The following is a 16,469-nucleotide window of genomic DNA, read 5'->3' on the forward strand; positions in this document are numbered from 1 at the left end:
TCATTTCCCGCCTGCGCACAACCACAAACCTAAATGAGACCCGGCTAAAGATCCTGTGCTGTTGATTCTTTATCTGCGGGTATTTTAGTGTTAAATGAAGGCTAAAATGAAGTATAAAGTGTGCACACAGGGTAGGTGTATATGTGTATGTGTGTGTGTGTGTGTGTGTGTGTGTGTGTGTGTGTGTGTGTGTGTGTGTGTGTGTGTGTGTGTGTTTTTGTATGTGAGTGCGCGCAGGCTCATCTGTGCAACATCTGCTCAACCAGCTCAAGGCTCCTTGCCTCTTGAGAAGTGGGCCACGTTTCCCGATGACGTCAAAAGTCCTTCTGCCTCTCCAGTTTGTGGAGCTTTGCCAAAACCACCACATGCCATTCCTTGTCCTTATAATGGAAATGCTCTCAGCAAAAGCCTTGATGAATCATGTGCCAAACCTCTCACAATTCTTAAATCCTAACACTGAAGTGGGTCTGACCATGACGGTGAGACACAAGGTAAAGGCATGATTATTCACAAAGGGGAAAAAAACAGGATACAAAATGTCAACAAACCATCTCACATTAGCTCAAAAAGGAGACCAATAAGAGAGCAAGGTAAAGTGCAGAATTGTAGACAGACAATGTTGGTAGCACTGCTCTATAAAGACTGAATCTGCAATGTGGTCTCAGAGCCATCATTGTGATACAGGATCTGAGGCTGCTAAACTGCCTCGAGCCTGAAGACCTGACACTAAACTCTTTCCACTGTCCATGGAGAGAACAGATCAGGGAAAAAGAAAAAAACAGAGAGAAGAGAAGAGAAGAGAAGAGAAGAGAAGAGAAGAGAAGAGAAGAGAAGAGAAGAGAAGAGAAGAGAAGAGGTGTGTGCTACAGTAGGTTTACAGATTTCATTTAAGCTGTCCGGTCCTGGAGGAGACGACGCAGGGATCAGCAAGAGTATGAATGGAACAGCAGCTAATGGAAAACACATAACCAGGCACATAACCAATAAAATAAAGGCTCAGTACACCTATTCCCACCTCAATCTCATTGTTGTGAGTCCCATTTTGAATTCACCCTCTCTTAAAGAACATGTGTTATCTGGGTGGATGAAGGGCTGCGAATAGGGCTGAAATGATTCCTCGAGTAACTCGAATAATTTGATTACTAGAAATCCTTGATGCAAAATGATTTGCCTTGAAGCTTCGTTTAATCAATGTTACATACGTTGTAACCCTCACGGTGTTTCTGCACGGATGATTATTACTGTCGCACACCGGGCTGACGCTGCTGGCGATACATGCCATGCAGACTGACGACAGATTACAAAATGAAGAAAGTGAGTGTAAATAGTAAGGGGCTAAGAGGAGAGACAGGCTGGAGAAAACAACAGAAAGTGTCCAAAGTTTGGAATCATTTCAAAGGTAATTAAAACAAAAACTCTGTACAGTGTGTGTGTGTGTGTATGTGTGTGTGTGTGTGTGTGTGTGTGTGTGTGTGTGTGTGTGTGTGTGTGTGTGTGTGTGTGTGTGTGTGTGTGTGTGTGTGTGTGTGAGAGAGAGAGAGGCAAGAGAGATAGAAGAAACAGAGTATTTATGTGTTTGTGAATAACTGAATGCATTTGCATATGTGCATATGTTAGGTGTATGGGTGAATAGGCCTAGGTATTGTTTGGATTCTTTTCAATACTATAGCCAATATGATTCATGAGTTTCGGCACCGTTACCATAATGATACTTTTGTTGATGCTGTTGATGTTTTCTACAGAACTCTTTTTTGTTTGTTTGTTAGAAGCCAACATTCTCAAATGTTCAATGTTTTCAAAACCAAAGCAGAAAAATAGGTAGTAATCACATGGATAAACCAAAGCTATGTGCAGACCAGCGGCGGCGCCAGGGAGGGGCTAGGGGGTGCTGTAGCTACCCCTAGGTTTGCCATAGCACCCCCTTAGCACCCCCAAGAAATTGCTGTGGTTGATTTATAAATAAATAAAAAATCGTTAATGTGTAAATAGTATAATTTATATTTGAAAAATGAATAAATACATTAATAAAACAAACCAATTATTAAATATAAACCCTTTACCCTATTCGGCCAAAGGGTGCAGCACACATTGAACTTTTGACCTTACTTCCGCAGTAATGTAGGCCTATTCACGAAGAAGATGAAGAGCTCAGTATTTGGAGCCATAAGGATTAGAGAAGTGAGTCTAACGCTAGCAATGGATAGTTTTTTACTCCCTAAACGTCAAGGTGTGGAGACTTTATCAAAACCTGTAAATGAGACTGAGAGATATGGTGAACTTGTCACCAACCGGAAAAGCAGCCGGAGGAAGGTGATCTGACCACGGCTGTGATTGCTGCTGAGGATGCTTAACATCACCCATGCTTAACGTCACCCAGCTGTACATGACATTAGACCAGGGGATCGCACAGCCAGGCCACAGTGGGTGAGTCAGCTGATAGGGGTCCATGCAAGAACTTTACTCTAATCGTAGAAGAGCATTACAGTAAACATGTGTTTTACAGAAATGTGAATAAATGGATCACCAAATCTAAAGTTATACAGCGCACTAGACATCAGTTTATTTTTAGCCCAGAAAACATGTTCACCCTCAGTGGCTTATTTAGATATATTAAGTCACTACAGATATGACTACAGTATTTTGACCATACGTGCAAGTGTGAAAACTGTGTGAGGATACATGCGCATGTGTTTTTATGTGTGTGCTTGGCTATGTGTGGTGTATTTGGCCTGCTGCATTACTCTTCTGAGCCAATGTATGAGAGCTGCAGTAATGATTGTTTGAACCCGGCTTGTTGGCTGGTATTTGAAATATGTTTGGTCGGCTAGTCAGAGTTCTATGGTGCTGTTGTATCGGCAACTTTAAATCAATCTCTCTCGTTCGCTCGCTTAGTAAACCGCGGCGGAGGTAGGTGGGCACCTGCGCGAGTGTGTGTAACGTTAGCCTATTTGTGTCAAGGGAAACTCAAAATTTCAGAGCACCCTCACTGAAACTTCCAGCAACCCCAAAGAACCAGCAAAAGAACATCTCTGGCGCCGCCACTGGTGCAGACATGTGACATTTGAAAGTCCCCTACTACAAACAGTTCTGAATTTTGACTAGTGTGTGTGTGTGTATGTGTGTGTGTGTGTGTGTGTGTGTGTATTAGCAGGTGGTTACAGTGTATAGAAAAGATGTATAGGACGGGGTCATAACTTTATCATACTCCTCACGGACGAGGGCCTAGCTCCTGCCTTCGTCTCACCAATTCTCTAACAACTGAGCAGGGATTGACACTTTCAAATTGAATAATACAGTATGTAGTTAAACTCTCGCAAACTCTCGCGAGTGTCCTTACCATGTACCTTACAAGTCAACTTGAGACGACATTTTAAAAAAGGAAATGAAATATTCATTGTGCTTAGCAAATTGAATGGACAAACTTTTCTTGAGTCCCACATTAATAAGTGATAATGCGCAAACTTCCAACACACATGCATCTTTCTACGAAGAATGGTGCTAAGAAATACTGATAAATAGGCCACACTAGAATGGCAGATCAAAAATGTTTTTAAAACCAACTGACATTTACTTCTTTCCCCATTTAGTGCTATTTTCAATTAATAATAAAACTAATTTACTTGAGCTGACCATAAGCTGTTTCTGTTTGCAGAGTGGATTAAGAATTGTTACCAAAGTGGTACAGAAATAGCTCCACACTGTTAAACTGAGCATCATAACCAGCATTCCAACATTTGTATTTGTTCGTATACGCCCTGGTGTGTCCATAAAAATCTAAATCATATAGACACTGTATACCATCATGCAAATTCAGCACTGCACTACAGCTATACATTCCACTTTTAATATCTGACTTATTTAAAGTGACTGTGTGAAAACAGCCCTTAACCCAAAGCCTTAGACTCTCGCCGCTGCAAGGGGTGAAATAACCCGACTGACAGACAGATGTACAGACAGAATTTTTTTTTTTTTCTCTAACATATTTAGAGAGTAAAACATGGCATTGAGCAGGGAACAGCAGAAGCCTTGTTGGCTGCAGGGACAGACAGGCTCATGGCGAGCCAGTGAGGCAGCGGGCTGGACGGACGGGGAGGGCTCACCAGGCAGAGGTTACAATAACACATTTCCTCGCACCACGCCATGGAGCTAGACAGACATGCAGCCTGCTGACAGAGGGAAATATTCTACTTTTTACCCCACTATGTTTAATTTAGAGCTACTTTTGTTACTTTACAGATCAAGCTTTTATACAAAACAAACGATTCGTTTATAAAATATAATGCATGGTGACATATTAAATAAGCATAATAATAAGTGGTCAAATGAGCTTGACCTCGATGAGATATAACATGCTTTGTGAATGTTTATAAATGTATGCTATATAAAATGTATGCAATAGCCTGTCCAGTTAAAGCCATAAGTAACCAACCAGGCAGTGGATTACTAAATACAATCGTGCATCAGTGAAAACAGCCTACATTGTCATGCTCCTGAAATATATAATCAATTAATAGCTGACCATGTTTGGATTTACTGGACAGCCCCAGTCAGAGGGTTCAAAATGTTCCTGCTTGTTAAATGAATGATGGCAGCAGCAGCAGCGACTGTGGCCTGGTCTGTTTCTAGTGGAGACACAATGGCCAGACTGGACCTGAGGGATTCGCTGCACTTCCTCTCTGAACCCTGACACCAATCAAAGGCCATGAGATCAATTTTTGGGACACCGCCCAATGTGCACATGAACACTCTAAGAGGGGATATTAACAGTTGTTTCTTCCATTTGTTTTTCACACATTCTACTGACTGCAGCTATTTACATCTAGAACTACTCTCCCCCCTCTCTCCTTCTACCTCCCTCTCACAAACATGCACACATACACACTCGAGCACACACTTCCCGGGGCGATGTGAGAGTGTCTATTCATTCAGCAGAGGCCAGCTGCACACCTGGTGACAGCCCAGGATGGTGGTGTTGGCTCAGGTCAGGGTGTGTGGGGAGAGGAGGGCTGGGAAGGGGAGGGCTAGGTGAATGGGCCCACAGGCCTGTCCTTCAGGGTCTGCTCAACCTGCACATTCCAGTTCATTTAGCGTCGGGGCAAGCACAGGAATGTCCCCTCATGTGAGGGATCACTGTCTTAAAGGTGGGCTACTCGTGTGATTGAAAAGGCCCTTCAGGAGGATAAATAGAGATGAAAGCCAAACGTGCTGCGTTCAGTTCCCCAAAGTGATGTGCTGTCCTACCGGATATGTACTGGCACCCATTAACCTGCACATCCTTTAAAGAACAGAAACATTGCTTCAACATTGCAAACACAATTGCTTGTTTTACATGAAGAGCTGGGAATTGAACTTCAGTCCATTTTGGTATTGACCAATATGAGTCATACCAAAAAAAAACATTAGTCCATTTTACCAATTTTATTTTATTTTAGCAAGCCTCTTGTATGGCTGGTCATAGGTGGTACAGGATGGAGCGAGATGTTTGACATACAAAATCCTGTCAGATTACCTTTTTTTAAAGCTTTTTCTCCTATTTTCTATTTGATCCAGTTCCATATTTGCTCTAGAATTACCTGGGCGAGTTAAAGATGTACCTCTTTAAGAATGAAATTATTCAACTTGTTTTGGTAAACTAGAAATGTGCCGAAAATACATTGTTTCATCATCAAACAACCTTGTCAAGAGCTTCCAGTGAAAATGAGGAAGCCACAGGCATCGAGACAGAGAGTCAGAACAGCGGGGGGAGACCACCTGTGACAAGCTACAGCACCTCCTCCGGTGCTGTACAACATACACAACCATCATTTGAAGCTGGAATGAGCAGTACATCTGCTGGAATATTCTGTCACTAAGGATGCAACTTTTTGTTGGGAGTTCCTGCAGTCCCTGTCTGTGTTGCTTGTTTGTCCAGATGAATAGTTTCTGTGTAATTCTATAAATTTTCTAAAATTGACTGTCAACTAGTTCTGCATTTTCCTGCCTTCTATCAGCACCTGGGCCCTATGAACCATTCCTTTTATTATTATTATTAACTTTTAAACATATTATTTGATAAAGCTGTTATTGTTATTTATAGTAAACAGTAGTTTACTAGTATTAATAATAGTCAAAAGTCAGAACTGTTTGTAGTAGGGGACTTTCATGTCTGCACATAGCTTTGGTTTATTCATGTGATTACTACCTATTTTTCTGCTTTGGTTTTGAGAATGTTGGCTTCTAACAAATAAACAAAAAAGAGTTCTGTAGAATACATCAACAGCATCAACAAAAGTATCATTATGGTAACGGTGCCGAAACTCATGAATCATATTGGCTATAGTATTGAAAAAAATCCAAACAATACCTAGGCCTATTCACCCATACACCTAACATATGCACATATGCAAATGCATTCAGTTATTCACAAACACATAAATACTCAGTTTCTTCTATCTCTCTTGCCTCTCTCTCTCTCTCTCTCTCTCTCTCACACACACACACACACACACACACACACACACACATACTCTACGTGCACACACACACACACACTCACACATTTGTGCCAGGAACATTCTGTTCACCTCCATCACTGAAATAGTCGGTCTCTTATGGTAACACAGAAAACTTGAGTGACATAATTGTCTTAGTCTAGAACAGACAGCAGAAGAAGAAAGTACAGCGTGTAATCTACCCTTCAACACACACACACAAAATCCATAATTCACTTCAGATTCAACTATTCTATTCAAATGTGAGGCAGTTATTAGGATCCTGAGGTGTTAATATGTGTGCTGTGTGTCAGGACTGGAGGCCTGTGCCTGTCTAGCAGTTCCAGCTGCGTTGGGTTGTGTCTGTGGTTTGAGGCCCTCCTTGTTTCTACGAGCGGATTCAACCTCTCAGCCTGCAGCAGCTGGCAGCCATCAAGCTGCTGGCAACACACACACACACTTACAAGCACACACATGCTCACACAGACGTCCTTCCATAATTTCCATGGTAATCAGTAGGGAGCCAAAACGTGGTCGTGCCAGGGGTAGTGAGGAAAGGGGGGCACTTTGCTTAGTCCTGGACCTCTGGTTTGGTTGGCTTAGGTGATCAGAGACACAGGGCAAGAACCAGGATGTAAGCTACTCTTGTTGCTGTAAATGAAGGTAATGAAGGAATTGGACACAGATGGGTGAGCCATGTAATGTAGAGTTTAAAGGGTAATTCCGCTTTATTACAACTTGGGTCTCATTTTTTTTGCCTCTCACACAGTTAATTGCTGAAATCTAGGAAAACAGCAAGAGCACTAAAAGAGTACAGATAGGGCAGTAAGCAGTCACATGATCATACAGGTTTTAAAGGAGTAGTTCTACATTTTGGGAAATACTCGTATTGGAGTTCTTGCCAAGAGTTAGATGGGAAGATCAATACCGCTGTCATGATAATATGAGGCTACAGCCAGCCCCTGATTAGCTTAGCTTAGCATAAAGACTGGACATAGAGAAACAGCTAGCCTGCTAATTGTTATATTGTGTCAGATGTTTATAATTTAGAATAGAGCCAGGCTAACTATTTCTCCCTGTTCCAGTCTTCATGCTAAGCTAAGCTAATCAGCTACTGGCTGTAGCTTCATATTTACCGTACAGACATGAATGGAGTATTAAACTTCTCATTAAACTCTTTTCCAAACAGTTAACAACCGTATTTCCCATGTCAAACTATTCCTTTAAAAAAAAAAAACAGTTTAGATTTTTTTTTGGAAGAGAGGCTAATGGTAAAATGATTACCCAAACTGTTTGTTGTAAACATTAATCATTCTTTGTTCTACTGCACTAAGATTATTACCAGCAATTCAGGTGTGCTCACTTTTGGTTTTAAATCCAAATAAAGTGGTTTACATTATCTGGCTAAACTGTTAATTTTTTACCTCTCAATTATCTGACTGCTCATTTCTTGCCCCATCACACTTTGCTGTCGTGATGTTGTCTCGTTACCAAATCTTAACATTTACTTTGGTGAGTACAATGTTATCATAACAGATTGAAATGTTCGATAAAACTTTGAAAAATTACATAAAAAATTATCCTTTAAACATTTGGGAGCTGGCACACAGCACTGTGCAGAACTTGTTTGTTTGGGGAGACAAACATGTGGGCAAGAAGCTCTTATTTATGCCGGCATAGACCAAAACCCAGTGTAATGTGGCTTCACGCTGTCTAGGCAACATATTACAGAGGTAACACATACAAATCTGGAGCGCAAGCGTGATAAAAGTGGCTACACTGCATCATTCAAATGCAAGACTCTTCCACCATTCAGGGGGGTAAGAGTAAGCCTGGTGTTTTGCCTGGCTACTAAACAAACACTTGAATGACCTACTTTTATTCCTACCCCAATTCCTCCACCCCTTGCCTCCTCACACACGCACAGCGCAGCTAATACACTGAGACTGAATGGGGATTGAAAGTGTGAAGTGAATTGCCCAATCACAAGACACACAACCCCATGCGGATATCAGCTTCCTTTCCAAACGCAGGGGGAGGCTTTCATTGAGATCGTTTCTAACCCAGAGGCCAGTCCAGTCAAAAAACAAGTACAAAAAATACCCATATCCCACAAGCCTATGTGTTTAGAATACAAACAAGCTGTTTGGGATGAGTGTGCAGTGGCCTAGTGGTAAATCACTGCCATACAGGCTATCAACAACCTCCTCCATCCAAAACACAATTCAATTATGGATGGTGCAGCAAAAATAGAGTAACAGGAAACATTTACAACAGCAACAGTAATTGTGTTTGGATCCCATTCCACAGGAAGTCATTACCATAGATTTGAAGAATATCTTTATCATCCAAGTTACGAAAGAATTTCCTCCTCTGGTTGGGATAATATTTGTGTTGGTGTCAGTAAAAGGACAGAGAGCAGAGCGCTGTGGAAAGGGGTGGAGTTACTGACAGAAAAGGGAGTGGCTTCCGACGCCTCCTAAAGAGATTCATCTGAAAAGCAGAAGTCTTTCACTAATGTGCACTCCCCTTCCTGGCTAATCAGCTCTGCTAAAACTTTGCAGATCAGGTAGGTTGAGCTAAAAACATTTGATGAGTGCAGACTGCTTTCCTCTGCATGAGAGGAGAGGAAGTTCTATGACAGTGCTGATGTCTGCCGCAGGAGAGCCTTGGACTCAAATTTCCTTACACACAGTGAAAAGCGATCCACACCACAAGTCCACACCTCTTCCTCCAGTTCAATATCCCCAGCTGAAATACAGAAGACCTGCCTGTCATGTTGTATTAACCCAAGAAAAAGAACTATCCCACAGAGGCCCCCGCTAACCGCTATCAGATCAGCTGATAATGACTTTCTTTTATTACGCTCATGATCGAAAGGACGACTCCAGCGTTGTGAAATGCACCTACTTAGTGAGCTGATAGAAGCTGGCAACCAATTTGTAATCAAAAGGAGGGAAAATGGCTGTTTATTAAATCTACAGTTGTGCAGAGTGAAGCATAGCCTCGTAGCATGGCTTTGGCAGAGCGGTGGAGGGCAACATGGCAGCTTTAAGGCTTGTGAGGAAGAAGAGAAAGGGGGATTCCTCTTTGCTCTATTTATTTTCTGAATAAACTGTTTTTACACAATGACTATCAATCTGAAGGGCCTTTATATAAGACTCTATGGTCTGTGGGAGAAGCTTCCTGAGAAAAACAAAGTTAAGTCTCAACTGTAATTCTTCTTCCAACCTCAAACTATTCTTCAAACACTTCAGACCCACAGCACTAATGCAAACATTGTCACGTCAACAAAGTGCAGATCTGCTCCTTGCCATGGCGCTCTTACAGCTTCTTTAAAACATCATAACTCTATTTGAACACAGAAAAAGTGCAGAACTGTCAACATCATTCTGCCTCTTTAGGTCATCTAACTGAGGCAAAGTCAGGTAGACACTTTATGCTGCCTGACATCTCTGCTGTTCCCGGCACCATGTGGTGGTTGCAATGTGGCCCCCGAACGTGCGTCTGACCCCCCCTTAGGGAGGCCAGAGCCCCGTGTGTGCAAGGTGATGACTAGTGAGGGTCAGCATTGGCTTGTTTACACATTAGAGACCACACAGACAAGACACGGTTAAGACAGCATATGTACGCCATGTGTGTCTCAATTACAGGCAGGCCAAGGCGGTTCAACTGCTTAGCAGTAACGCCAGTGATGAGAGCAAATCGTAACACTTTGTTACAGAAAATCTATTATAATCTTAACTTAATTTTCACATACTATCAGGACAGTCTAAACACTGCTGTCTTCATGTCCCACAACAGAAACGTGTAATAGAGATCATCTCTCAGCAGAGGGCTCCAGCCTGGCCGAGGTGACAGAGCAGAGGAGAGTCAGAGATGTTGTAAATGTTTGCATCTTTGCATGATATTGTCTACTTTGTTTGTGGGGTAGTTCCATCCTACTCAACTTTTATTGGGACACCGCTGCAAGAAAAAAATAATTCTAAAGCAGACAAAAACGTGCAAATTGCCGTAGTTGCATTAATGGGAGCTGTTTACGATTAATGTCTTGATTTTAGGGCTGTTTTTATTGTTCTCTGAGTAACTCCATCTTGAATCCCTTAAAGTGAAAGAGTCTGAATCCAAACGGCATAATGGCATTCCCCTCTTACATTTGGTGTCTTTGAAATAGTGCATTGCTGCAACTGAAAAAAGGGACTTTATTACAGCTTATTATCTTATGCCTATGTTAACTCTTAACGTAATGAAAACACTACTGTGTGAAGTGGGGAAAAAAATTTCTTACACCTATATTCATTTTCCTTCTTGTTTTGAATGCATGGTCATAGGTATGATATTTTAGATAGAAGGTATAACTTCATTATCCAATGCAACATCAACAAAAATATATAAAAAAATGTATTGTTCTCTTTGTATATGTAAATAATATTTGTAAGAAAAAAGTTATTTCCATAATTTGCAGCCTTGCACTTCAGAATACAGATGAGTATTAAATAATCTGCCATCTGTGCACATGCTTTTTTATAGCCATACAGTAACTATTCACTGTAAACTATACAGCCAGCCATAGCTAGCTCATTACTGATTCGAAAAACAAAGCTACATCCTCACTCCATCACTGCAGCAAACCAACTGCTGCATATCAAATGAATAATGATTGACACTTTAATAAGCTTAAGATGAGACCTCAAACCTAAATCAGAATAAACTGTAAACTGTAAAAAACTGTAAAAGAGTCTTTTCATATCCAATTTGTGTGTGCAGGAGAGTGTCACCACAAAGAAAAACAAACAAGCACACTACAACGCTAACTAGCCCTAAGAGCTGAAGGCATATTTCAAGTGGCTGGGCCGACAGTGCAGCCTCTCATCTCCTAGCCTAACCGCACTCACAGGTCACAACGAGAGCTTTGATCACTCCAAAGTCTGTTTCCCATTCACATGCTCAGCATGCTCATTGATTTTCCAAAAGGAGGACTGAGGAGCTGATATAAGTCCACTTGAATGAAGCCCCACCATCTCCTTTTAACACAGGTATGCATGTGTATCAGTATCGAAAGCCAGAGCTTTTACATTCCTGGAGTTTAAGGACAGCAAGCCCCAATAAGAGATGAGGAGCAAGTGGTATTAAAGTCCAGGACAGAAAGATAATAATGCATTTGTCAGTTTTGTGGCAGTGGCTCAGAGATCATCTGTGAGAATGTTTGACATAAATAATTAGGGATGAGATGAATCATTGACATTGTGTCCTCAACTTCTCTTTCTCATCAGCACTTGAAAGCTGTTCTAAAATAGCATCACTTCAGCAACAAAATAGCAAATTTGGTACTTGAATTTTCAAATGACGAGAGCTACACTTGAGACTATACTGTATACATCTACATGAATAAATCTTCCCCTTGGTCTGACGGAGCAATGTTTAATAGCCAGGACACCAACCAGGCGACCGACCGTTGACAGAAAAGCCAGTCGAAATGATCAGTCTCCCCGTGTTGGTCCAAAAAGTGGCACAGAACACACCAAAGAGACGAGACGTAATACTCCTCCATAACAGCAGGCGGCGCTAATCTCTATTGTTGCCCAAAAAATGAAAACCGGCAGCTGATTGGACGAACGCGTCACATGGGTTTGTTTTCTCCAGAAATTCAAAGCCAGACTGTAATGGCTGCCGTTCAGAATACGATCTCATATTGTACTAAAATAGTTCACCGAAACGTGTTTCTGAAAACATTTTAAGTGAGAAATAGGCCGTGCATTCGCTGAATCTGTCTTCATTTCAGCTCAACAAAGGTCAGTTTAAAAGATTTTCGTCAGATATTGAGAGACTCTAGTCACGCTCATTCCGTCGCCATTTCCGTTTGTTGCCGCCGACTGAACATGTCAGGTCGGCCAAAATGAATGCCGACAGCCCCCCAGACTGACAACGGCACGGGACACACCAAACAGACTCGAGTCACTGACCTCGCCAGACTGTCCAACGGCCGATTTTCGGCTCTGTGTGTCCCGGCCTTAAATTAGGCTTTTAGCGACTCGTCGATGACGTCGACGTCATATTTTTTTGCGTCGACGATTCGCCACAGCTTGCCACCATACAGTCTATGCTCGCCACACAAACACGTGGGAGACCAAAACATTGCAGAATGGAGAACGAAACTGCAACCTCCTCACAGAATTCCCAACAAAGCCCTGCAAAAAAAGAAAAAGTCCTAAAAAACAGCTCGCCCTAAATCATCGAAGGTATGGGAATACATCAAATTTAGTCCCAAACTTAAAGGTGTCATTATTTGCGCTATTTGCCAAATGGAGTTGGTATACCACACCAGCACAACAGTAATATGGGAGCATCTGAAACAGAGGCACCCCATTGTCACTCGTGAAGGAGACAATAACAAGTAGTTGGCTAAATTAATTTCTTGTTTGCGTAGTGTGTTGTGTAGCTTGAGCTCTGCGCACTTCGGTGGCGCTAACTATCTTAGCTCTCCATGCAGTTTGTTCGTGCTAGTTTAGTAGCTAACGTTAACGTTAGCTAGCTACTGGCGACTAGACAGCTGTGTTTAGCTAACGTTAGCTATCATCTAATGTTGGTTTGAATCACCACTATCTATAGTAGCTAACGTTAGCTAACGTGAACGTTAGCTGCTAACCTAGCACGAACAAACTGCACAGAGAGCTAAGATGCGTTGGTTAGCCTAGCACCACCAAAGTGCACAGCTGCTAGATCTAGCTAACGGTAGCAAGTAGATTGCAGTAGCTTTGTATAGGAGAGATTTATGTTGGGACAGTAAAACTGAATACAGGAATTTTATATTGTGTTAAACACTCTCAGGAATGTCTATACTGTGCACTGCACAGTGGGGTTTTTTGCACTACAACTTTTGCATTATTTGAACAAGAGAGTTATGTTGGTACTGTAAATTTATAGAACATAACTCTCTTGTTAAGAGTAAACAGGCTGGCCTTTCATTTTTTATAAAAATAATTTATTTTATTTTATTTTGTGTAAAACAGAAGATTTTTTGCTGTGCTAAACTGTTGTTTAATAAAGTATATTAAGATTTTTTTGGTATTTATTTGAGATACATTATGGTTTTTATTAATCGAGCAACAGAAAAATAATCGTTATATTAATCGTCCAATTAGTCGTTAGATTAGTTGACTAATCGATAAAATAATCGCCCGTTTAATCGTTTAATAAATAATCGTTTATCCCCAGCCCTAGTTTAAATAGGAAAATGTGGCTTAATTAATCATTTTAGTAGAAGATAATGTATATTTTTTATTTTTAATAATCTTCTAATGAAGCATTATATGTTACTGAGAAGTTAAAGTAAATATTGTAAATTAATATAATTCCATGTTTGCCTGCCAATAGCTGCAAGTGGCTCCACAGAACAAGATATCAGTCCAAAGATGACCTGTACAGGTAAGAACAACCAAGCAATGATGAAATCACACTCTAGCAAACTCTAATATCCACACTGCAATGTAAAACACACAATAATAATAATAATTATAAGTATGTATTATTATTGTTGTTGGCATGTGTTACACTACACATATGTCATACATGCAATTTAAAAAAAGTGTAAACCTCAATAGTATATGCATTGCCATAATAATAATAATAATAATAATAATAATAATAATAATAATAATGAAAAAATTAGAGGCTACTGAAAAGTCTAATAAGCGTAATTAAAGGCAAACAGTCCTTATTTAATTACACTAACCCTCCTTTTTTCCCTTCGCCTCAAACACAACATGCATCATTGGAAGAGAAAAACAAGCCAGAAATAGAAAAGTTGAACGGGACAGAAACTTCTTACCTGGTCCCTCTGGATGCATGGCAGAGAGGTCCGGCGATGTGACTTACTATTGGACTGACTGTTTGCCATGTCTGAGGCTATCACAGAACTGGACCTCCTGCGCCTTTTAAATACAGGGATCTCTTCCCTGGCTCCAGTCACAGGGGTGCAGCCCTCCTTGTGTCTCCCTTGGTTGGGAAGGAGCTTGTCAGCATACCTCGCCAGCAGGATGCCCAGCACTCCAACCAGGTACGCTACGTACGGTCTCCAAGTGGCCCGCACTTTTTGCAGTGAGAAGAGTGAAATAGTCCTGACAAGGCTAATGAAAACAATCACAGATATGCCCTGATTCAGCCGTGCTACCATGAGTGCGCCGGTGGCCACGCAGATGAGCACGACCACGGCTGCTGTCGTGAATGAAAACAGCTGCTCATCTGTCCCGTCCAGGAGAGACCACGCCGCTGCTTCGCCCAGGTGGCACAAGGTTAGGAGGGAGAGGGCGGTCTGGATTAGAGCTCCGCAGCGGATTAAGTAGACACCGACCCAAAAGAAGGCACATACGAGGGTAAACAATGGGGAAACAACACTCCAACAAGTTTGCAACAGCTCCGCAGCGCAGCCTGAAACGAAGTGAAGGGGAGACGAGGAATGCGAGAGACTGTTGTCAGCGCTGCTGCTGGCTGCTGCTTTCCAGTCTGCACATTTGACCAACAGAGCGAGAAAAACCGAAAGCGACCCCACACACACCGCACTCCGGAGTCTCTGGGAACTCCATATTTTTGTGAACATTAGCCTCACCCACGACTCGTAATCTCGGTCACGGCATAGTGGGATGACACATGTTTTCACATAACCATTGCGATCCGGTGGGCTTAAGTTTTTTTCATAAGTGCTGCTATGCGCACCGGTTCTGTCAGATTCTGCAGGCATCGCCATCACTCATGGCAGATATGAAGTATGAGGAAGTCTATAATGCATATATACTAGTGTTGTCATGGGACGTGATATGAGTTAGTGACAAAACAAACATAATTTATTGTACGCATAATGAAAAAGTATAGCGAATGCGCGCAGATGCGTCTCCATTTACGCATGGAGATGTGCTGCCACTGAATGCATTCCCTTTGTTTTTCCAGGTGCGGGTTGAGAAACAGCTGTCCGAAACAGCATGAAAGAAGCCTGAATAACAGAGTAACTAAGATGTTATTCAGATCTAGGGCACTGCTTATCTGCACACACGCGTCCTGCTTTGCTCTCCTTTGTTGAGCGCCGTCTCTTTGACTTCTGCTGTCCTTCGCTTCCCTTCGCTTAGTGACTCCACGGCCCGATCCGTGCAGCAGCAGCAGCAGCAGCAGTCTTTGCAAAACATCAGTCCCGGTCCGTGTATATTCAGCGATAAAACGCGCTCTCCGTGTCCATTGTTTGGCAACTTCCCGTTCTCTCCTGAAATAATATAGTCTCCTCTGTTACTTTTCGAGGATAAACGCTGCTGAGGAATTTAAGCAGTTAAGCGAGTCACGGTCAGGTTATTGCTAGGCGTTTGAGGGGCAAATCCGGAGTGTTTGTCACCAGCTCTCCAACCAGCCGCGAGTCTCAGCTCATTCACACCCCCGAGTTCCGACTCCACACAGGGAGCAAGATATTACAGCAGCGGCAAAACCCCCAAATATTTCCTCACCCAGCCCAGCAGGCGTTGTCCCCATTAGATCTTATGTTTAGTCTTGAATTTTTTAATACCTTATTTTTTTGTAAACATATACAGTATGTATTCTAATGTTGTTGTTTTTAAACAGCAACAAAGACAGGTTATTTGTATAAAATGGGCTTGACCTATATTTCCCCAGTGAGTTCCTCTTGTAATGGAAAAAATGTGGTGTATTTTGGAACATACATTTTAGGCTATGTTTTATCTTAATGGGTGCATTTTGATTTGTGCTTCTGGTGGCCAAGCCAACCTGAGGGCTTTAAACTTCCTTGACATGAATACATCTTTAACTAGGGAGAAGTATCTAGATGCTGACGACAGAAATGGGACCTCTTCATGCAAACAGTTTTGCTGCAAATTCCCAGAATAGTCCTGTGGTTGCCCTCCAGCTTGACTCCTAATGTCCCGACTCCACCAGGTCATTGAAATATTCATCCCACTTTAAGTGTCACTGATGATGTTTTGCGTAACAGTGGAAGGTCTCCAT

General features: G+C 41.9%; 1 protein-coding gene across 3 annotated transcripts in view; it reads right to left on the reverse strand.

Annotated features, from left to right (window-relative positions):
• The window catches only part of LOC114559530 (cGMP-inhibited 3',5'-cyclic phosphodiesterase A), a 75,747-nt gene extending 59,856 nt beyond the window's left edge, over positions 1–15,891 (reverse strand). For 2 of the 3 annotated variants that reach the window (XM_028584202.1, XM_028584201.1), the window contains exon 1: positions 14,299–15,891. In XM_028584202.1, coding sequence (XP_028440003.1) covers positions 14,299–15,213 — 915 coding nt within the window. In that variant the 5' untranslated portion in view covers positions 15,214–15,891. The remainder of the gene's footprint in view (positions 1–14,298) is intronic. The other variant, XM_028584203.1, reaches the window with a different exon arrangement.
• Positions 15,892–16,469: the final 578 nt, after the last annotated feature.

Source organism: Perca flavescens, chromosome 8 (genome assembly GCF_004354835.1).
Source record: "Perca flavescens isolate YP-PL-M2 chromosome 8, PFLA_1.0, whole genome shotgun sequence".
Classification (NCBI taxonomy): Eukaryota; Metazoa; Chordata; class Actinopteri; order Perciformes; family Percidae; genus Perca; species Perca flavescens.